The following is a 22,324-nucleotide window of genomic DNA, read 5'->3' as shown; positions in this document are numbered from 1 at the left end:
ATTACGACTGATTATTACGACAATCGTTTTACGACACTGACAACCTTTTACGTTGGTGCCATGGCGGCCTACGGGGGCAGCTTTGAAAGTGCAAACAACATCGAGGCTAGAAAAGAATTTAAACGCAAAGCCAGAGAGGAGATTCTTCAAAAGGTGAAAGTGAATTTATGCTGACATGCGTGGGTTTTTACTACGAATGCAACAATGATTTTATGAGGCTTAAGTTTAACAGAAAGGCCACACTATTTACATGCTAACCTAGCTAGCTAGCTTTATAGCTAAGCTAGCTAGCTAGGTACAGAGCAGCTACAACATACTCGGCCGCAAACTGAACACTTTCAGAAACATTATATGCTGCTCACTTTAGTTTATAGATCGTGTTGGTTTGTCACGTATAATGCTAGTCATCGCAAAACACTACAACATTCGTTGCATATTAATATATGTTAGAAAGTAAAAATAGGGAAAGACTGTCACAATATAACGTTGGTGCATTGCGCTCGATTCAGATAAGTTACATTACATTTTTGACACTCCTATCCAAAGCAACTTAGAGTTATGACTGAGCTCAACTTGAGCAATTGGGGATTAAGGGCCTTGCTCAGGGGCCAATCAGCGGCAACTTGGGCTTGAACCAGCAACCTTCCCATTACAATTCAAATACCTTAACTACTGAGCTACTACTGCCCTCAAGTTAGCTCGCTAAGTATTTTGTGTTTAGTTTTGGATTGTACCTTTTACCTGCCACAAGGTGTCGATGTTTGTGTAGCAAAAGATCAAATGCAGGATTATGTTGCCTATTACAGTGCCGTGAGGAGTTATGAGAGAAGCTTCGTAACACAGCTCAGCTCAGCGGAGAGAGAATGTGCAAATCTGGCCCGTTCTGAGCTGCCTGTCTGATCATTTACATTTACAGCATTTAACAGACGCTCTAATCCAGAGCGATTTACAAATGTGCTTTGTCATTTACTTATTGAATATATACTAGTACAGTACAGTAGGTTAGAGTCCAGTCCAGCTGTAGGTCATAAACAGATTAGGCCTAACTCCTTTTACGTTGTTTATTCGTTTATATTTAACAATATTACGCAGTGAGTAACATTTAATGCAGTTTTTGTTTTTGCATGTATTTACACTGTTTTAAACTGTGTGGTGTCGTTCCCGCTCATTTGAAGTTGTGAACTCTAATGAAAACACACACACGTATCATGAATCAGATGACAGCATGAATTTGATGGGATGTGTGAACTTAGCTGTGATGCTTGTGTGTTTGCATGCACATGGCTGCGTTTAGTCACAGTACTGCACAGTTTGCATTATCTACCATCCACCATCCAGCTGTGTTAGCTTTACTCTTTAACAAACACCAGCAAGGCTCTCTGATGGGAATGAATGACACATATTACACCTATACACCTTATCCACCCACCCACACACATTTATCTCCTTTAAACACTTGCACACTTCTGCCATACTATGTGTGTGCGCATTTGTTGATATTTTACCAGAGAACTTAGTTTGGGTCGTTCACTTTGAATTCACTCTTGGTAATAAAAGACTAATGCATGGACTTCCTCTAGATTCAAGGAAGAATTATAATAGATCTCAGAACACGCAATGATGGATGGGATTTTATGTACTGCAATGTATATAAAAATCTAACTACACTTACTCTGTGCTTAACATTGTAGCAGTGTGCTTGAACTCAGAGGAAGTGCAGTAGAATGGGCTAGCATTAAAGTTATATATGATGATTTCAGAGAAGATGGGGTGTAATGGTATGGTTAAGGTTGTGTATGAGGATTTAAGAGGAGATGGGGTGTAATTGGGTAGGGGTAAGGTTATGTATGAAGCTGGGTCATTGACAACACAAGACATTGCTGAGAGCCAAATTGTTGTGATGCCAGCAGATTTTTGTAGTGAGTACAGCTCAGTCCTGATGTTCTCTATCCATCACTGTCTCTTTGTCTGTCTCCCTCTCTCTTTCTCTGCAGGCAAAAAAGAAGTATGAGGATGAGGAGAAGAAGAATGCAGAGAGGAAGGCTCGAGGTGAAGACACCTGGATGCTGCCGGAGGTGGACCAGCGACTGCAGCAGATGGGCCAGGTAAAAGGGGGTCACTATGGTAACACATGGTTGGATGATGGGTTCCAACCAGAGTTGTGGTCAGTGTCAGAAGTTCCATTAAATGACATTTTCATCTGTCAGAGCCAGTCACTGGAAATGTCTGTGGAAACCTAGCAACTGAGATTAACCTTGCACATTCACCTTTCCTGTGATATATCTGTGATATTGTACATGTAGTATATTTAATTTAAGTAAAACATGTAAAGGTGTTAAAGGAATATGTTGCTAATTGCTAATGCTAAGTACAGTGAAATATTTCAGGATATTTGTTCAGGACATTCACAACTTTTTTGACTCTGTGTGTATTTTTCCTTCAAGCTCAGGTCCTCTACCAGAGGCCTGGGAGCTTGAGAGTCCTTAGCTGTTCCCAGGACTGCACGTTTCTGGACTGAGATTTTGGATGTTGTTGTTCCTGGAATCTGTTAGAGCCTTTCTCCCAGTTTGGGGGTCCCAGCCCCTAGTGTTCCAATTACCAAAGTTGCCTTCACCCTCCACATCTTTTCTAGCGGTTCCTTAAGCCCTTTGGGTTTCTCAAGCTTTTCATATTTCCTGTATTGCCAAGCTTTTCATATTTTTGTATTTCCGGATTGCCACATCTATTACTATGGCCCTCTTCTGCAGTTTATCCACCAATACTCTGTCTGGTTGGTTAGCCTTTAGCATCTGTATCTGGAAGACCCACAGGAAGTCCCCCATGTCTGTATCTGGAAGTCCTATTTGCCACCACATTTGGTGGTGTATACCTTAGAACTTCCAGCCTGTACTCAAGCAAGCCACCCACTCGGTTATAGCGTTCCATGTATGCCCTGCCCGAGTCTTGCATCCCACTAATGGGCTGGAATATCTCGGGGGAACTTTGCAAAGCCTGCATGTGGGGTCCTGCCTGGTGTGGTAGAGCCCAGCTGGTCACTGAATAGGGAATGTTTGTAGCACTGCATTCACATCATCTTCCCATCATTTGCCCATCTTAGCCATGATTTTCAATCTCAGGTCCACAGCTGTGGCATTGGTCTTGGTGCATGGATTCCCAAGGTCGGGGTGTGGGGATGATGCTGCTGCTGCTGCTCTCTCTCCTCTGACCTGTTGTCCTGACTCCTCATTGCCGTAGCATGTGTTTTGTACCTCGTCGATGTCAAGTTGTGATAGCAGTTCCAGTAGCCCACTATTTATCAGGTTGCTCTGGTCCTCTAGTATCTGACGCGGACCTTGTGGACCCGGGCAACATCCAACCTGGTGTTACTCTTGTTTAGAACTCATATTGTTAATGAGTAATGAGTAAGGGCAGCGGTTAGGACCTTGCCTAAAAGACCACCCTGGAGATGGCCTGGTCGAGATTCGAACCCATGATCTCCTGTACCACTTGGATGGCTCATTTGATATTTTTGACCTTGCGGGGACCACCATGGGTACAAATAAATGTTCACAAAAATTGGGATTTTCATTTGAAAGGAGTAAATTGAAGGAGACTAATTTATGTTTGGTTACTGAGGCTAGATTTAGGGTTAGGTGAGGTGTAGCATTAATTAGCTACAGTAATGATTGTCAATGGAAGGTCCCTACAAGGATAGTAAACAAGAATGTGTGTGTTTTATCTGAATGAGCCTCACTACACTTGCCAATGTCCTGAAACGTTAGTGTTTCTGTGTCTGCGTTTTCTCTCTGCATGCTACACCTCATAAATTTGTTAAGTAATTCAGGTCCAAGTTGTATTACGGGGTCCTCAGAGCTGATTTGTACTGTGTTCCTTTTTAGGAGCATTCAGTGAAGAGTAAGAGGAAGAAGAAGAAGGAGAAATCCGAGAAGAAGAAGAAGGAAAAGAAGAAGAAAGTGAGAAAAGAAAAGAGGAGGTCTCAGGAGGATGCGTCGTCAGACAGCTCGCAGGTCCGTCCTGTCTGGAGCAGTGTTGCGCCTCTGTGGATTGGGATCCTTGTGTGTTTTTTGATGTCTTGAATGTATCTTCTTGATTGCTTGTTTGTTTATTGGGTCTCACTGGTGTTTTGTTTACAAGCTTATCTTAACTCCTTGGCATTTGTTTCCAGGATTCTGAGGAATGGGTGGAAGCCACGCCCCAGACAGGGGGTGTGGACAAAGCTTGGAAGGTCTCTGAGCAGACCACAGCCACAGCCAGCTCTACAAATAGCATTCAGGTAAGCCCCTTGTGCATGTGCATGTATGTGTGTGTTTGTGTGAGTGTGCGACAGATCCCATCATGTTTCCTGTGGTCAAGCTTCATTAATGGCAAATCTGTCATCTGAACGATCTCCTAAAGCCTGATCAGTTACTCCTAACTTCCACTAGCAGACTGATGTCTGTGTGTGTGCGTGTGTCTACGCCTGTCTTCTGTGTGTCTGTGTGTGTGTGTCTCTGTGTGTGTGTGTGTGTGTGTGTGTGTGTGTGTGTGTACTCGCACCCGCACCCGCACCTGTCTCCTGCTTGTGCGTGTTTTTGTGTGCGCAGGCCCGTCCCCTGCTCGTGTGTGTGTGCACCCGTCTCTTGCCCGTATGTATGTGTAAGAAGAGAAGAAATGAAGAGACAGAAGTGGAGTTTGAGCTGCACACTCTCCTGCTGTCTGTGTTGAGAGCAGGACAGGAAATTACTAGTTAGGATTGTAGCTCCTTCATGTGCCAATACAAGTCTACACATGACTGTGTGAGAGGGTGAGATATTATCTGTGTGTCAAGTGTACTCTTAAGTGTTTGGTACTGTTATTACTTGGAGTGAATAGATGTTTCTGTCAGTTTGCATCACTGTGTGTTTGCCACATGCATGCTTACACACACAAAGCCAAGTAGAGGTCAGGGAGGTCTTGGGCTTAGCAAATCTTTAGTCTGGATTGTGTCTGCCTCAGTGATCCCATCTGGTGTATGTATGTATGTATGTATGTATGTGTGTATGTGTGTATGTGTGTAAGTGTGTGTGTGTGTGTGTGTGTGTGTGTGTGTCACCATATCACTTGACCCACTGTTGCGCTGCTGTGTGCGTCAGCCTGTGGAACCCGATCACTGGAAATGAATTCTGTCATCTTGAAATGCACAAAACTTCCATCATGTCACCAAACATCCACTAACACCTCAGAATTCTTTTTTCTCTCTCTCTCTCTTTCTCTCTCTCTCTCAAATGTAGTTTCTTATAAACTCTGTCAGTTTGCTTCTATCTCTGTATTAGTGTTACCTGCTCTGACCTTAATCTTTGACCTCTGACCAGAGAGACGAGTGGATGACCTTTGATTTCTTGGCTATGAAAACGACATCAGTTGCCGAGCGAAGAGCTCAGAAGGAAGTGGAGAAAGAGGCGGAGCGCGAGAGGGAGCAGACCATCCAACAGGTGAGGAGGGAGTGTGTGTGTGTGTGTGTGTGTGTGTGTGTGTGTGTGTGTGTGTGTGTGTGTGTGTGTGTGTGTGTGTGTGTGTGTGTGTGTGTGTGTGTGTGGTAAAAAAAAAAAAAAAAAATTAACTATTCCACATTTCCCCAAATTATGATGAGAATAACTAGGCTTTCACATATTTGTTATAACACTGATAGGCCGGTGAAGAACCAGTGTAGAAATGGTTATACCCCCAAGATCTGCTCCTGGTGTAAGCTGTTCTCACGTGATTATTGGAGATCTGCTCACATGCATATAGCTTTGCTCTGGTTACACATGCCAGGACTCAGACACCCGATGACCTCTGAGTGGATGTTCTTGTTATTGGAGATATTATACCCTCTTGTTTCACAGCTTATGACCAGAAACCCTTTCGGGGTGGATTTCACCTAATTGATTTGGCAATGTACGAAAACTGCCACAGATGTAAACCCGAGGGTGTGTGCTAGGGCTGAAACAATTCCTCGTGTAACTCGATAACTAAAAATCAATGCAAATTCTTTGCAGCAAAGCTTCTTTTAACACATATAACTATATCCACAATATTGTCATGGCCCATGATGCCTTGCGTGAAATATGCACAAAACATCCATCAAGCCGAAAACAGATTAAGTAGTTAAATACTAGGTAGTTAAAAACAGATTCAGTAGTTAAATTCTAGGCTCGCTAACGCCAAAAAATGTGGGAGCGCACCAAAACAACATTAAGGCAAGGTGATACTGTATTGCTTTTACCGTAGATAATGTGAAGAAGTCAACAGTGACCTTTTTTTAAAAATGCGACGGAGAGGCTACGACACTGGGCGTAGCCAGAGTCCGAACAGTCTGTACCATCGGGCTTGGCTTGTCACTGCAGAGACAGGAGACGTTCACACAGCAGGGACATCGGACATGATAATGCAGCCATGCTGCTGCTGTTTTACGGAAGGTTACCTGGCAGAGTAGCCTGTTCACGATCTGCGTGTGTTTGTTGAATTGTACCGGAGCGATTTCTCGTCATATTTATTTGCAGAGATGTCCAATTTTACATTTTTGGATCTATACGGTAGGCATTATAGTAAATGGACTGGAATACATTGTTACAATTGCATTTTGAAAGACTAAATAAACTAAGGAATCGCCCTCTGTACACAGAGGAAGTAAATAGCTCTGTGTTGCGAGAAATATAGCTACGGTTTTCAAAACCTTTCTGCTTTCATGTTGAGGCCCACTGAGTGCACTGTAAAGGTTAAGGAAAGTAGCAAATGGCTGGGTTTTACCTGGTTTATGTTTTTCATATGTGTAAACCAAACTATTTTGTGTTTGTCATTTATATTTACATTTAGCTGGTGCTTTTATCCAAAGCAATTTACAATTCTGACTAAACACAACTTGAGCAATTGAGGATTAAGGGCCTTGTTCAGGGGCCCAACAGTGGAAACTTGGCAGTGGTGGGACTTGGATGGGCAACCTTCCAATTACTAGTCAAGTACTTTAACCACTGAGTTACCATTGCCCTATATCAACAATCAAAATTCTTTGCTTACTTATTTTGTTTGTGTTTTAGAAAATGTTTTATTTAAAACACAGAATGTAATATGGCACTTAAATGCACCAAATTAGTTTGTTTTGACACATCCTGTATGCAGTTTAAGCAATACAAATGTTGATTATTCTAAAATAGAAACCTATACGTTTTTCATTTGAAGAGACCTGTCTTGCATTGTTTTTAATATTTACTATTGCTCTTTAATAAAGCAAAAGTATTTCTTATTTGATTACTTGATTAATCAATGGACTAACCAATTGAATATTCAATTACTAAAATAATCTATTGTTACAGCCGTGGTGTGTGCTCATGTTAAGCCCTGCCCTCTCTCTCCCACTTAGGCCGGCCTCCACAGGTTGGAGCTCAACCCCTATTGGAAGGATGGCGGGAGCGGACTGCCCCCAGAGGAGAACGCCAGTACCACAACCAAAAAAGGTGGCGCTGATAGATCAAGCTGACAAATAACCGCGCAGACATCATAAACGTACTAATGGTAGAGCTCCTGGAACTCACATTCTGAGCGTCTGTCCGAGTCCGAACCAGGTCACTCCAGCTGCTAATCCACACACTCCCCTGTCTTGACAGCTATAAACCGCCACACACAAACAGACGTACCTAGATTTATGGGGGAGGGTTGAAAAGTCTGTAATTGTTTATTGAGAAAGACAAGGAGAGACACTAGTAGACCTGCTAAGCCAAGCTCCCCCAAATCTTTTACAGTCACTGCATCACTCTTACATAAGCTTTCAAGTAAAAAAGCAATTTACTTTTTAGCATACACACACGCGTGCACACAAACAAGCACACACGCATACACCCAGATGTACTTTGCTACCTGCTGAGTGTGAAATGTTTTTTGATGACTAAGTTGAACTGTATATTTGAGGTGATTAAATGCTGGTTTTCTCTTGCTTTCCCTCTCTCTCTCTCTCTCTCTCTCTCTCTCTCTCTCTCAGCAGCTGTGGTGGATGACGGGGGGTTGAGCTGGTTGAGGAAGTCCTATCAGAGGATGAAGGAGCAGGCGGAGAGAGAGAAGTGCAGCCTGGATGCTGTGGTGGCAGAGAGATATGGGGTACTCAAACGCACTGCACACACGTGCGCACTTTTAAAACATGCTGCAGTCTGCAGAAATGCACAAATAGTCATAGGCACTTGAAATGGTGTGTACTCTTTTGAAATGCATGTATACGCGCATGTAAATTGCTGCCTAATAATTAGAAATATGCATCCATGCACTCGCACACACACACACACACATACACACACACAGAGTCACGTACACACACAGTTTTACACAGACTCCAGTGTTCTGAAATCTATGTACATAATCCTCATTGAAATATTATGCAAATTCTCATTGATGTGCATAACTGGTAGCAGTGATCAGGGGGCAGAGGAGAGACAGGGATGGACTCTTAAGTTTTAGAGCCCAGGGCTTTAAAACCAGAAGCCCTGTGAGCCTCAGATCTATGTTACCCAAGGTGGTCAATGGGACTTGAACCAGCACTTTCACTTACTTGTCTGCAGCTGCAGCTAATGAACTCACGTTTGCTCCTTACATTTTTAATAAATAAATATAAACGAATAAATAACCATTGAAATAACCTCTGAAAGCTTCACTTTTTAAAGCCCTACTTTTTAAAATGTTTTTATTTATTTATTTTTTCATCTTAAGACAATTTTGCAGAGAATAGCCGGAATCTTTGAGGTAATGGGATGAGCTGATTCTTGCGTGCATGTGTATGTTGGCTCTTGCAGTCCATGGAGCTTTTCCAGAAGAGACTGCGAGAAGCAGAGGCAGCTGCCATCACACAGACGAGACGTGACAGGGAGCAGGAGAGAGAGAGAGGAAGAAGAGGAGAGGGGGATGAACGGAGAGAGAGAGGGAGGAGAGAGGCAAACAGGGCCACAGAACTCAGCCGACAGCGGGATAGTGAGCGAGACCAGGACCGGGACAGACCACGAGACGGATACAGAGACCGGGAGAGGGAAAGGTGGCCGCACGCTGACCAGCGGGGTAGGGAGGGGAACAGAGAGGCACGGGCATCAAGAGACGGCCTGGCTCGGCTCCCTGGAGCTGAACCTCAGCCCCAGAGAGTGCACACCCAAAGGGACCCAGCGCGAGATCTAGCCACCCTCGAAGGGCGCTTCCTCAAGCCCTCGGACACTGATGACGACCTACGGCCAGTAGCCGGTTGGCGGAAGGCAGGAGAGACGACGCTGTCGTCCGGTCCGAGTTTGGGGCGGTTCCTGAAACCTGGAGATGAGGAAGATGATACTCCAGCGTGGAGGAAGAGTGGCTGCAGGAGAGGGTTGGGGAGGCAGGAGGAGAATGAGAGCAGGAAGGAGACCTCGGAACAGCCTGCGCCAGCACCGCAACAGAGCGCAGCCCTACGGGATAAGAGCAGGTCAGGATACACACACACACACACACACACACACACACACACACACACAAACTCCCTCTCGCGTACATGCAAACCCTCTCAACACAGACTCACAGTTTATTTTTCCATTTAATTCAGCTTCAGTTGTAGGGTCATTGTCCAAATGAATGTTGGGTTTAAAATGTTAAAAATACAGGATTTAAATACAGGATATGTAGATTGTTTGGAAGTTAGCTTGTCTTGCTTCAGGGCTGGACAGTAATGATTGTTCATTTTCCTGAAGCATATAAAAAAAAAAAAAAACATCAGGACAGCAGCATTAGACAGTCAGGTAAGCTGATGTTGAGGAATGGGGTGGAGATAGAGGTCATGTCGGTGCTACACGCTCCTGCTCTGCCAGCCCGTGAGCGGCCCTTCCACTGAAAAAAACCCAACAAAAAGCCAGAAGCGAAACCTCACCCGATAGAAACAATCGCCCACAGTACACACTCGTGAGAAGCCCCACTTATTTTGACATAGACGACTTCTACCACAAACTTCTTTTCCCTGGTGCCCTGGCTGTCTCTGTTGCTGTTTTAGGGATCTGTTGTTCCTGATTTTAGAGAGGGAGAGAGAAAGAGAGAGCGTGCCAGACAGAACTAGACACAGGGGGAGGGTCACAAAGGAGGACACATGAGTTGGACTCGAGTGTGGGACCCATCTGTGTGCATTAGAGTGAGATTAATGTGTGTGTTCCTCACTGAGGCTTAGTCTGCGTAAATTTAGGTGTAAAGACACACACACACACAAACACTCAGAGCTGGCTCCAGTTCTGTGGGAGGTAGCGCAGTGTTTGAGTTCTGGGCCAGAACTGATGGCTGAACTGAGGAGCGTCTCAGGCAGACAGCAGGGGGTAATGAGTCTCATGGCAAGCACGCACACATTTCCATAAAGCAGCCATCATTTTACTTGTCCCGGTAAAACAGACCAAATAAAGGCACTAAACTCCCAGCGGGCTCCGAGAAGTGAGCTCACACCTGCTTCTCATGTGCATTTATGTTTGGGATGGAGGGCAAACGTAATGTCAACTAAACATCAGATCTTAAATGTCCCCTTGTGTGTTTCCCCCCCCATACCCCCCTGGGTGTGTGTGTGTGTGTGTGTGTGTGTGTGTGTGTGTGTGTGTGTGTGTGTGTGTGTGTGTGTGTGTATATATATCGCTCCACCACTGTTATAAGCTGCAGGCATAAATTAGAATTTCTCCTGATGAGTCCTGGGTTCTGCTTTCCAGCCAAACACGCTTCTGTTTGCTCACTGCCAGTGTGCTGTACCGCCAGAACATTTTTGCTCTGTCAGGGAGTTTGTCTGCTTTTTGGGGTGTTAAGCACAATCAAGAAATGATTGACTTTGAGGTTAATCAGGCTAATCGCACACAATCACTGATCAATTAAAAAATATATTCTTGTGAGAATAGTTAATAAATACTCAGATCAGTGTTTGCAGTGTGGTAGAAGTTCAAGGGCAATTTGATTTTGTTCAACAGGGCTGGGTTTACCTATGGATTCCTCTTTAGAGTTTGAAAGTGAGAAACTATGCAACCTGATCCTAAATGTCCCCTCTTTTCACAAGATGTGTCTGATTGGTTGGCTGTTTGGTCACTTGGCCTGCTGTTTGGATATGATGCATCAGGTGTGTTTCCTGTCACAGCTCAGAGAGTGAGGAAGATGATGGTGAAGAGGAAGTGGAGGTGCCGCTCCTGACGGACGAGGAAATGAACAAACTCGGGGCCAAACTGGTCAAGGCTGAGCTCATGGGAAATGTGGTGAGATCATCAGAAATCGCCACACAGAGATTCTGATGCGGTCCCACCCCCCACAAAAGCCTGTTGCATCTGTGATTGAGTGCCCGTCTGTCCCCACATGCCCGTGTTGGTGCCTCTATTAGTGTGTGTGTGTTTGTGCATGCGTGTGCATCTTGGCTGGGGGTGAGGGTGTGTGGTCGTGTGGTCTTGATGGATCCACAGAAGCCTGAGCTAACAGAATATTTACTCACGGTGAGACGGAAGATTCTCTCATTTTGCTTTCGTTAGTAATGAATATTTCATATCTAATTTATATTTGTGTGCTTTTCTCTCTTTCTCTCTTTGTGTGTGCGCATCCGTCTGTGCACACACGTGTCTGTGTGTGCGTGCACGCGTGTCACTGTGTGGGAGAGCAGGCGCTGGTGAGCTCTCTGAAGGCTCAGCTGGAAGGCGCCCGGAAGGCGAGAGAGGTTCAGAGACATGCTGCCCGGCCGGTTTCACAGGTGAGAGCCCCGCGACCCTGCTGGGACTACAACTCCCACGGCTACTGGAATCGCAGCTGCAGCCTCAAGGACTGCAGGACTGCATCTAATTTGATTACAAGCACACACTTGCTGGGACAAGGTAGTAAAATTTAGGCTCCTTATATGTCTGAAGTTATTTGACTGGCTAGAGAGAAATGAGTGACATGTGTTTTTGTGACCCCACTCTCCTGTGCGTGTGTTCTCTGATCCTTGCTGCTGTGCTGTTTGTAATTCTGGGATTTATTTCCATACTGTGTGTGTGTGTGTTGATTTTTGGTGGTTGGCCACGTGGCCTTTTTAATGCCTTAATAATCTGTGTGATTTATGATGCTGTGTAACCATAGCAATATCTTGATCTTTAAATGGGAACACCACACACACAGCATGGACGGAAAAACCAATGAACATGCACACACAGGTCCTAAAACAGAATAAATAATTGTTTTCTGACCTGTGGTCAAATGTGGTCATAATCTTTAATAGGCTTTAAACAAAACAAACTCATCACAGGAACAGTCCTCGCGTTTGTTTATGGGAAATAATTACGAGTACTTAGTTTGTGGCTTCCAATAATATTGTATGTTATTGAAGAAAAGGCATCCCCTCCAGTAACAGGAGCTGTGTCAGCATTTAACCACAGTGGGCAGCCTCCTCCTCAGTGTGGAAACAAATGGTGCCGTTATAGCTAACACAGCTAGCCAGCCTGCTGACGGCGTCTCTAAGATCAGATACAGTGGGGTCTTCTGATGTACCAGTGTGTGCTGAGATGATGTTGAGGGTACGTCAGAGATGTTTAACAAAAACATATTTTTGGAATAGCCATTAAAATGGCACTTTTATCGTAAAGCGATTGATATGTGAGGGAAAAGCATTAGGCCCACCCTGATTAAAGCCCTCGTTCATCAGCTGTGGCTGGGGGGACTGGGCTGTGTTTTCACTCTGGAGGTTTTCAGAGGTGTGTGAATCGCTGTAAAGCAGTGTTTCCCAGCCCTGGTACAGGTATGCCGGGAACTGAGATGCAGCAGAAACGTGGAGAGTCTGGGGTTGCTGTGTGGACTGGGTTGGGACAGACTGGGAATCTCACTTCCTTTACATTTTTTTCAGGCGTCTGCACAGGAGCAGGCAGAGCAGGAAGTGGTTTTGTTCAGAACTGACCATTCGGGAAGAGCTTGGCCGGTTAGTGGCCCCTCCCAACACCTGGAGCCAAGAGGAGGGAGGCGGAAGAAGAAAGCGGTGAGAGAGATGAGCAAGCCCACACGCGCACAGACCCCCGCACGCGCGCACACACCCGCACAAACCCCCGCACGCGCGCACACACCCGCACAGACCCCCGCACGCGCGCACATACCCGCACAGACCCCCGCACGCGGGCACACACCCGCACAGACCCCTGCACGCACGCACACACCCGCACAGACCCCCGCACGCGCGCACACACCCGCACACACCCGCACAAACCCCCGCACGTGCGCACACACCCGCACAGACCCCCGCACGCGCGCACACACCCGCACAAACCCCCGCACGCGCGCACACCCCCGCACGCGCGCACACACCCGCACAGACCCCCGCACGCGCGCACACACCCGCACAGACCCCCGCACGCGCGCACACACCCGCACAAACCCCCGCACGTGCGCACACACCCGCACAGACCCCCGCACGCGCGCACACACCCGCACAAACCCCCGCATGCGCGCACACCCCCGCACGCGCGCACACACCCGCACAGACCCCCGCACGCGCGCACACACCCGCACAGACCCCCGCACGCGCGCACACACCCGCACAGACCCCCGCACGCGCGCACACACCCGCACAGACCCCCGCACGCGCGCACACACCCGCACAGACCCCCGCACGCGCGCACACACCCGCACAGACCCCCGCACGCGCGCACACACCCGCACAGACCCCCGCACGCGCGCACACACACACCCGCACAGACCCCCGCACGCGCGCACACACCCGCACAGACCCCCGCACGCGCGCACACACCCGCACAGACCCCCGCACGCGCGCACACACGCGCACAGACCCCCGCACGCGCGCACACACGCGCACAGACCCCCGCACGCGCGCACACACCCGCACAGACCCCCGCACGCGCGCACACACCCGCACAGACCCCTGCACGCGCGCACACACCCGCACAGACCCCCGCACGCGCGCACACACCCGCACACACCCGCACAAACCCCCTGCACGCGCGCACACCCCCGCACGCGCGCACACACCCGCACAGACCCCCGCACGCGCGCACACACCCGCACAGACCCGCACAGACCCCCGCACGCGCGCACACACCCGCACAGACCCCCGCACGCGCGCACACACCCGCACAGACCCCCGCACGCGCGCACACACCCGCACAGACCCCCGCACGCGCGCACACACCCGCACAGACCCCCGCACGCGCGCACACACGCGCACAGACCCCCGCACGCGCGCACATACCCGCACGCGCGCACACACCCGCACAAACCCCCGCACGCGCGCACACACGCGCACAGACCCCCGCACGCGCGCACACACCCGCACAAACCCCCTGCACGCGCGCACACCCCCGCACGCGCGCACACACCCGCACAGACCCCCGCACGCGCGCACACACCCGCACAGACCCCCGCACGCGCGCACACACCCGCACAGACCCCCGCACGCGCGCACACACCCGCACAGACCCCCGCACGCGCGCACACACCCGCACAGACCCCCGCACGCGCGCACACACCCGCACAGACCCCCGCACGCGCGCACACACCCGCACAGACCCCCGCACGCACGCACATACCCGCACGCGCGCACACACGCGCACAGACCCCCGCACGCGCGCACACACCCGCACAGACCCCCGCACGCGCGCACACACGCGCACAGACCCCCGCACGCGCGCACACGCGCACAGACCCCCGCACGCACGCACATACCCGCACGCGCGCACACACGCGCACAAACCCCCGCACGCGCGCACACACCCGCACGCGCGCACACACCCGCACAAACCCCCGCACGCGCGCCCACACGCGCACAGACCCCCGCACGCGCGCACACACGCGCACAGACCCCCGCACGCGCGCACACACCCGCACAGACCCCCGCACGCGCGCACACACCCGCACAGACCCCCGCACGCGCGCACACACCCGCACAGACCCCCGCACGCGCGCACACACCCGCACAGACCCCCGCACGCGCGCACACACCCGCACAGACCCCCGCACGCGTGCACAGACACCCCCCCCGCGCGCGCACACTCGCACACAGACACACTCACACAGACGCTCACACACAGACGCGCACACACACACACACACACACACACACAAATTAAAACATGTATATGCAGACACTCGTGAGATGAAATTCAAATTCAAACATGTAACACTTGCGCATACACACAAATTCAAATATATACAAACACACAGTCTGATGGGTAGCTATATTTAATGTGCACAAAGGGGGCGTGTCCTATCGCACTCCACCGGCTTGGCTCCACCCTTCAGGTTCCAGTGTTCTGCATAGTGAAAAAGGATTTGTAGTGACCTTTGGGAAGGCCATGACCGGGAGGCCACTGTAATCCAATACCACATCAACACTGCATAATTGCATAATACACACGCATGCACAGTCTGATGTATCTGATTAGGAGAATAGACACATGCTGCATATTCCGTAGACATTTTGGTGCCTGTGTGTGTGTGTGTGTATTAATGGCAGGGAGATTATGCCCCAGTCAGTATTTATCACTGATGTGGTGGCTTTGAGAGTAATTCAGTTTGTCAGTTTTGCCATCTGCTTTATTATGTTTATGAAGCTGTGGATGAATTCCTCATTCTCTCTCTCTCTCTCTGCCCCCCCCCCCCCCCCCCCCCAGCATCAGTTATTTTGTTAAATGGTATTGTGTGTGTGCGCGGGCGCATTTGTATGGGTTTGTTATGAACGGCTGTATGTGCGTGTGTGTGTTGGGTTGTGAATGGTTATGCGTGCGCAGATTGAGACACATGAAGCTGGTGAGCGGGTTCGGTACTTTGAGGATGATGATGGTATGGACTTAAGGGAGATGGTTCGTCGGGAGAAGATGAGCTCAGCGCAAGACCAAAATGCCCTGTATTCACGCATGGCTGCTAGGGTGAGTTTACTGTGCCAATCTGGCATCCCATTTGATTTTTCCAGCGTATTCTCTGTTCTTCACGCCTGGCTAGATTGCTGACCCTGATCTGGCAACCCAAACACATAGTAACTACTGCTTCAAATTGGCAACTGTCATATCTTCTTTTTTTTTTTCTTTTCTTCAATTTGGCAATCCAGCCATGTAGTCTTGTAGAGATTATAACCCTAGCATGTGGTGAAGAGGAGGAGAAAAGTGTGTGTGGGGGGGTGTTGGTGGTTTGTTTTTAGAGAGCCATGGTCTAAATCTGTGTGTCGGTAAGAACTTACTGGGATTTATGTTAATCACTGAAACAATGTTTGTGTGGGGAGGTGATTTTTGTGTGTGTGTGTGTTTGTGTAAAGAAAGCTTGGAGGTTACTTTAATGTTTCTGATTATTTTTAGGTGTTTAATAAAAACATTGTGTGTGTCTCTCTCGCTGTCTCTCTCTGTCTGTGTGGGTCTCTGTGTATGTGAGAGAGAGTCTCTGTCTGTGTGGGTCTGTGTGTCTCTGTCTGTGTGGGTCTGTGTGTCTCTGTCTGTGTGTGTCTCTCTCTCTTTCTGTGTGTGTCTCTCTGTCTGTGTGTGTGTCTCTCTCTTTCTCTGTCTCTCTCACTGTGTGTGAGTCTGTGTGTGTCTCTCTCTCTGTGTCTGTGTCTCTCTCTCTCTGTGTCTGTGTGTGTCTCTCTCTCTCTGTCTGTGTCTTACACCCTCCCTCTTTGAATATAACAGATGGTGAACATAAGACCTCAACATTTATCTTTCTCAGTTTCTCCCTCATTCTCTCCCTCCCTCCCTCTCTCTTTTGCCTCCTCTATCTTTCTCATTGTCTCTTCTTCTCCCTCCCTCCCTCCCTCTCTCTCCTGTAGGGTTTGTTCTTTGGTGTAGTATGAGGGGTGAAAACAGTATTAATAAACTTACAAAGACGTCACAGTTTCCATGGAGATTGGAAATGAAAGTGACAAACGTTGCACATTTTAGATTTCTCTCTCCCTTCTTTTTTCTTTTGCTTTCTTTTTCTCATTTCCTTTCTCTTAATTTTTCACCTCCACTCGTCCACACTATGGAATGAATGCTCTGTGACCATTACCATGGTGAATTTGCTAAAAATATGAAGATATATGTATAGTTCAGCGATGTGTTTGACGAAAGCAGTGACAAGTGAACAGCTGTGAGTGTGTTTTGTGTGTTTACCTGCATGCATGATTGTTTTTTTAAGCATAGTGACCAGTGTGTTTGTGTATTGAAATTTTATTTTTTTTTAATTTTCACCACTTTATATTCTCGCTCTCGCTCTCTCTCTCAATCTCTCTCTCAGACGGACACACACACACACACACACACACACACACACACACTATCCATCAACTATGCCAGGGATGAGACGTCCCACCTCCCCATAGAGCTTGTTGCCACGGAGATGATGCTTGTTCTTCTCCTTTTTGCGCACATACGCACGCACGCACCGAAGCTACATGTAGGACCGCTGTAGAGCTGCCCTTGTTCTCCTGGACTCCATTCATCCTCGCTCCCTCACCCAAGTTATGATTCACATTCGCACAGATGTTTTGGAAAACAATGAAGGTGTAGGAGAACAGGTTTGTTTTAGAACAGGTTTGCACTGCTGTCTTCAGCTACGTCTGTGTTCTCGCTCCATGCATCCAGGAGGTGCACAGGAAAAGCCTCTGTTACGCCACATGGGACCCTTCGCCTTCACCGATCTTGATGCCTGTGTATGTGGTCATTCGCATGGATGTGTGCATGTGTGGTTGCGTGCAGGGTGTGCTGTTGTGTATGTTCGTGTGCATTCTGATTCGGTTTTCTTAACGCACGTTTTTATGCACGTGCGCGTGTGTTAGATGATGGGCAAGCAGGACGGCGAGAACTACACGCTGGACGACATGTTCGTGTCGAGCGCGGCTCAGAGGGAGAGGGCGGGGCTTGACGAGGCCCGCCAGCGGAGCAGGGCCATGGAGGAGGCGCGGCGGCTCGCCGGCCAGATGGACAAATGCCCCTACTGCTTCAGCAGCTCCGAGCTGCCCAAACACCTGGTGGTGGCCATCGGAGCCAAGGTACCTCTCCTACTGCCCACGCCCCCTCACGCACCTACACTAGTGTGTAGGGTTACACAGAGCAAAACCCCACTTATCACTGCAGTACTCAGAAACCCCGCAAAGCTGAAATACAGTCGGGGCGATGGACGCAGAGCTGAAAAGCTCTCATAAACCTAGTTTAACCAAATGCGGGAAAGTTGGAGTACAGTCAATCGCAAAAAGAACGGGTGTTATAGAAAATGAAGTCATTACAACTCATATGCTTAAATGGTCACCTCACTGAAGTTCAGTTCCAGCCGTGTTCTCAAGGAAATCGGCCGAACTAGACTGGAGGGTTGGAGCTAACCTCTGCAGGGGGAGTAGATCCCCAAGAGTAGGGTTGGTGCTAACCTCTGCAAGGTGTGGCTCCCTGGGAATTGAACCCATGACCTTGGTATTGTTAGCATCATACTCTAACTCCTTACCTGAACTATTATATACTTAATCTTGGGCTTGAACTCTCTCTCTCTTTTTCTGTCTCTGTCACTCTCTCGCTGTTTTGAGCTCTTTCTTGCTCCCTCCGATCCTTCCATTGGGTAGCATTATTGTATTTAGTATTAAAGAATATAATATTAAATGCTATTTGTCGACTACAGTTCAGCATTTAACACCATCATTCCCTCCCTACTCACTACTAAGTTGGGGGATCTAGGACTGCATACATCCCTGTGCGACTGGATCACCCAACTTCCTAACAGACAAACCACAATCAGTACGGGTGGGCAACTGCGCCTCATCCACCCTCACCCTCAGCACTGGAGCTCCTCAGGGTTGTGTCCTAAGCCCCCTGCTCTACTCACTGTACATCTACGACTGCACAGCCACTTCCAGCTCCACCATCATTGTCAAGTTTGCTGATGACACCGTCGTCATGGTCCTGATCTCGGACAATGATCGGAGGGCCTACCTGGAGGAGATTATTTCCCTGGCACCAGGTGTTTAATCTCCTCCTAAACGTCAGCAAGACAAAGGCGCTGATTGTGGACTGCACAACCAACCTGTGAGGATCAACGGAACCACGGTGGAGAGAGTAGACAGTTTTGGGTACCTTGGAGTTCACATCTCGCAGGACCTGTCCTGGTCCCGCCACACCAACTCCCTGTTACCACCTCAGATGCCTAAGAGACTTCAGACTGCCCTCCAATATACTGTGGAAATTCTACGCCTGCACTATCGAGAGCATCCTCACAGGGGAACATCACAGTCTGGTTTGGGAACAGCACCAAGCAGGACAGACAAGCACTCCAGAGGGTGGTGTGTTCAGCAGAGCGCATCACTCATACAGAACTTCCTGACTTGCAGACCATCTACTACAAGTGGTGCCAGACCAAGGCCAGGAGGATTGTGAAGGACCCCACCCATCCCAACAATAGGCTCTTCTGTCTGTTGAGGTCAGGGACGCGCTTTCACTCCCTGAAGACCAATACAGAGAGACTAAAGAGGAGCTTCTTCCCACAGGCCATTCTGGCCCTGAATCAGGGCAACTGATAAACTGTGGGGACCACCACCACCATGTGACTCTAAATTTGTAAACTGGAATTGTACATTGTGTACATACACATACATCCATATATACCTTGTACATTGTGTATATATACATATTATACATATACTGTTTATATATTTTTTGTATTATTGTATATATATATTTCCTTATGCACCCGTTTCTTTCCTCAGTTTGGACGGCGCACTCACAAAACCATTTCACTGCGAGTTATACCGTGTATGACTATGTACGTGACAAATAAACCAAACTTGAAAAGAAGAAAACAGAGCCAGGAAAACAGCACGTGTGCACAAACGCAGGTTTGTGAGGGTCTCTCTCTCTCTCTCTCTCTCCCTCAGGTGTATCTGTGTCTTCCGAACAGCGTGTCTCTTACAGAGGGGCACTGTCTTATTGCTCCTCTACATCACCACTGCTGCTCCACTGGCCTGGACGAGGATGTGTGGAATGAAATACAGGTGAGGAAGAGAGAGAGACACACACACACACGCGCAGCTACACATGAACATGCACAGTTGTGTGTGTACAGGGACAATCTTTGGTTCTCTCTCTCTCACCTCTTTTTGCTGTCTTTCTCTCCCCCTCCCCTCTGTCTCTCTCCCACCTCCTCTCTCCTCTCCTCTTTCTTCCCTCTCTTTGCCTCTTGCCCTTTCTGTGTCCAGCTGTTCCGGCGAGCACTGGTGCGGATGTTCCAAGCTCAGGATCAGGACTGTGTGTTTTTGGAAATGCACACGAACCCAAAAAGGCGCATGCACATGCTGTATGAGTGTGTGCCTCTGCCACGTGAACTCGGTGATATGGCACCAATCTACTTCAAGGTCTCTCTCTCTCACTCACACACACACACACACACACACACACACACACACACACACACACACACAATACATACATACACACAGATAATCATTCATTAATTTGTTGTATAACGAGTGACTGAGAGTGTGAGATGTAATTTGACGGGTAGTACAGAAGAGTCCCAGTGAACATACCAGCGCAATAACACACATCTGTGTTTGTGTGCACGTGCATTTCAGAAAGCCATCATGGAGGCTGACGAGGAGTGGGCTATGAATCAGAAGCTGGTGGATTTGTCATCCAAGAACATCAGACAGGCTGTGAGACATGCACTCATCTTCTCCCTTCCTATTTATGTCTTCCTCCCCCGATCTGCAGTGGTGCTTGATGTGTTATCCCCCCCATCCTGCAGTGGTGCTTGACGTTTTCTTCCCCCTGTTTTGCAGTGGTGCCCTGTGTGAACCCCCACCCCCCACAGGGTTGCTCTATGTGTTTTTTCTTTCCCCAGGTTCCGCAGGGATTGCCGTTTTTCTCTGTCAATTTTGGCTTGCAGGGAGGATTTGCCCACGTCATCGAGAATGAGCACAAATTTCCACCCTATTTTGGGAAAGTAAGTGAATTAGAAAAAGCTCTATTTCAGTGTGGCACTCTCTTGTTCTCTCTATTCTTTCTCACACACACGCGCGCGCGCGCACACTTCTAAAGGTGGTCGTCTTTTGCAGGAAGTTCTGGGTGGGATGTTGGATTTGGAGCCTCGGCGGTGGCGGAAACCGATCCGCGAGAATTTCGACGACCAGCGCAAAAAAGTCCTCCAGTTCTCTCAGTGGTGGAAGCCCTTTGACTGCACCAAACCTGACAGCTAGGCACTCCAACCTCGGCCAAAGGATGAGCCTCTATTAATCGCTGGAGCGTGATTAGGCTCAAAGCTGAGACCAATGAGTGCTTGTGATTTGTCAGCCCCTCCTTCACATTTGTGATGTCATTATTATACAGCATCCTGTACATGCATTATTCAGTTTGTAGAGGGTACGGCGGGACTTTATTATTGTCATGATGCTTTTCTAGACACGATGCAATGCCAGTTTTCTAGACTGGAAACAAGATTTTCTTGCCTCCTCTCTGAACCTCCGAGCTGTACGTGAACCCCTGTCTGGGCTGCTATGGTCAGTCTCAAGGTGTTGGGCGTTTTTTTTTTTTTTTGGCAAATGCATATTTCAACACATTGCTTTGCCCTCTGTCATGTCTCACTCTGGCTGGGTAAGTGGGGGAATCATTAACAGGGGCTAATGCTTTTAAGGAATATTTTTTGTTAAAGTGAACCAATGTGGGCAAATTGAATATACAAAATAAACAGTCTGTTCTTGAAGAGAAATATATTTTCTCAGCATTTCTCAGAAGTGGCAGATGTGCAGTTCTGTTACAGCTCCTTTAATGTTTTAGAAAAAAAGACTGCAAAAAAGCAGTGCAAATGTGCGTGCACACACACACACACACTCTCTCACACACACACTCTACTAAGGGTGTGTCTGCTGTAACAGATCTAAAAGGATATGCAGAGCTGATGGGACTTTCATCATACCACTTTGACCCTTTTTTCTGTATTGGTTGGACGTTTTGTACACAGGCCAGCAGTAATTGGATGTCAGCAGTGTTTCCGAGGTCAGTAGATGGTAGTGAAAGAAGACTTGCACGGATATGTGTGAGTCTAAGCAGTTTGAAAGGATTTCAGTATCTGTGATCTACTGGTGTATTTGGAACAGGAACAGGGAGGGGCTGTACCCCTGGTGCGTGCATGTGTCATTATTTTGCTGTCATTATGAACATTTGTTATGGATCATAAAATGGAATGAGCTGCAACACCACACACACACCCTGTCCAGTCTATACACACACTCAGTAAATGTAATGTTGCACAGAAGAGTACACACACACGTTACATAGATATTACCACAGAACAGCTTGACAGAGATGCAGGTGCAGACGTCTAAGGAGCATGCCAATGTCTCGCTCTGTGGCTGTCTGGATGAAAGCCAGCGTGACTCCAAAGCAAGAGCCATCCTCTTCTGAGAGCA

General features: G+C 48.2%; 1 protein-coding gene across 3 annotated transcripts; it reads left to right on the top strand.

The window, feature by feature from the left end:
• Positions 1-23: 23 nt before the first annotated feature.
• On the top strand, positions 24-21,624 carry cwf19l2 (CWF19 like cell cycle control factor 2). 3 transcript variants are annotated; one of them, XM_027012168.3, is made up of 18 exons: positions 24-153; positions 1,995-2,105; positions 3,879-4,007; positions 4,166-4,273; positions 5,331-5,450; positions 7,358-7,451; positions 7,976-8,088; positions 8,775-9,424; positions 11,090-11,204; positions 11,600-11,686; positions 12,812-12,940; positions 15,702-15,839; positions 17,717-17,929; positions 19,796-19,912; positions 20,117-20,272; positions 20,492-20,572; positions 20,761-20,862; positions 20,975-21,624. In XM_027012168.3, exons 1-18 carry the CDS (start codon positions 61-63, stop codon positions 21,113-21,115), a joined length of 2,697 nt encoding a protein of 898 aa, XP_026867969.2. In that variant the 5' UTR covers positions 24-60; the 3' UTR covers positions 21,116-21,624. The 3 variants fall into 3 exon arrangements, with proteins under 3 accessions (XP_026867969.2, XP_026867968.2, XP_081556042.1); XM_027012167.3 differs by having other exon boundaries at positions 7,973-8,088; XM_081699916.1 differs by lacking the exons at positions 19,796-19,912; positions 20,117-20,272; positions 20,492-20,572; positions 20,761-20,862; positions 20,975-21,624 and adding an exon at positions 18,590-19,586 and having other exon boundaries at positions 7,973-8,088.
• Positions 21,625-22,324: the final 700 nt, after the last annotated feature.

This window comes from Electrophorus electricus, chromosome 17 (assembly GCF_041902795.1).
Source record: "Electrophorus electricus isolate QZ-2024a chromosome 17, ASM4190279v1, whole genome shotgun sequence".
Taxonomy (NCBI): domain Eukaryota; kingdom Metazoa; phylum Chordata; class Actinopteri; order Gymnotiformes; family Gymnotidae; genus Electrophorus; species Electrophorus electricus.
This window is presented reverse-complemented; position numbering and strand designations above follow the sequence as displayed.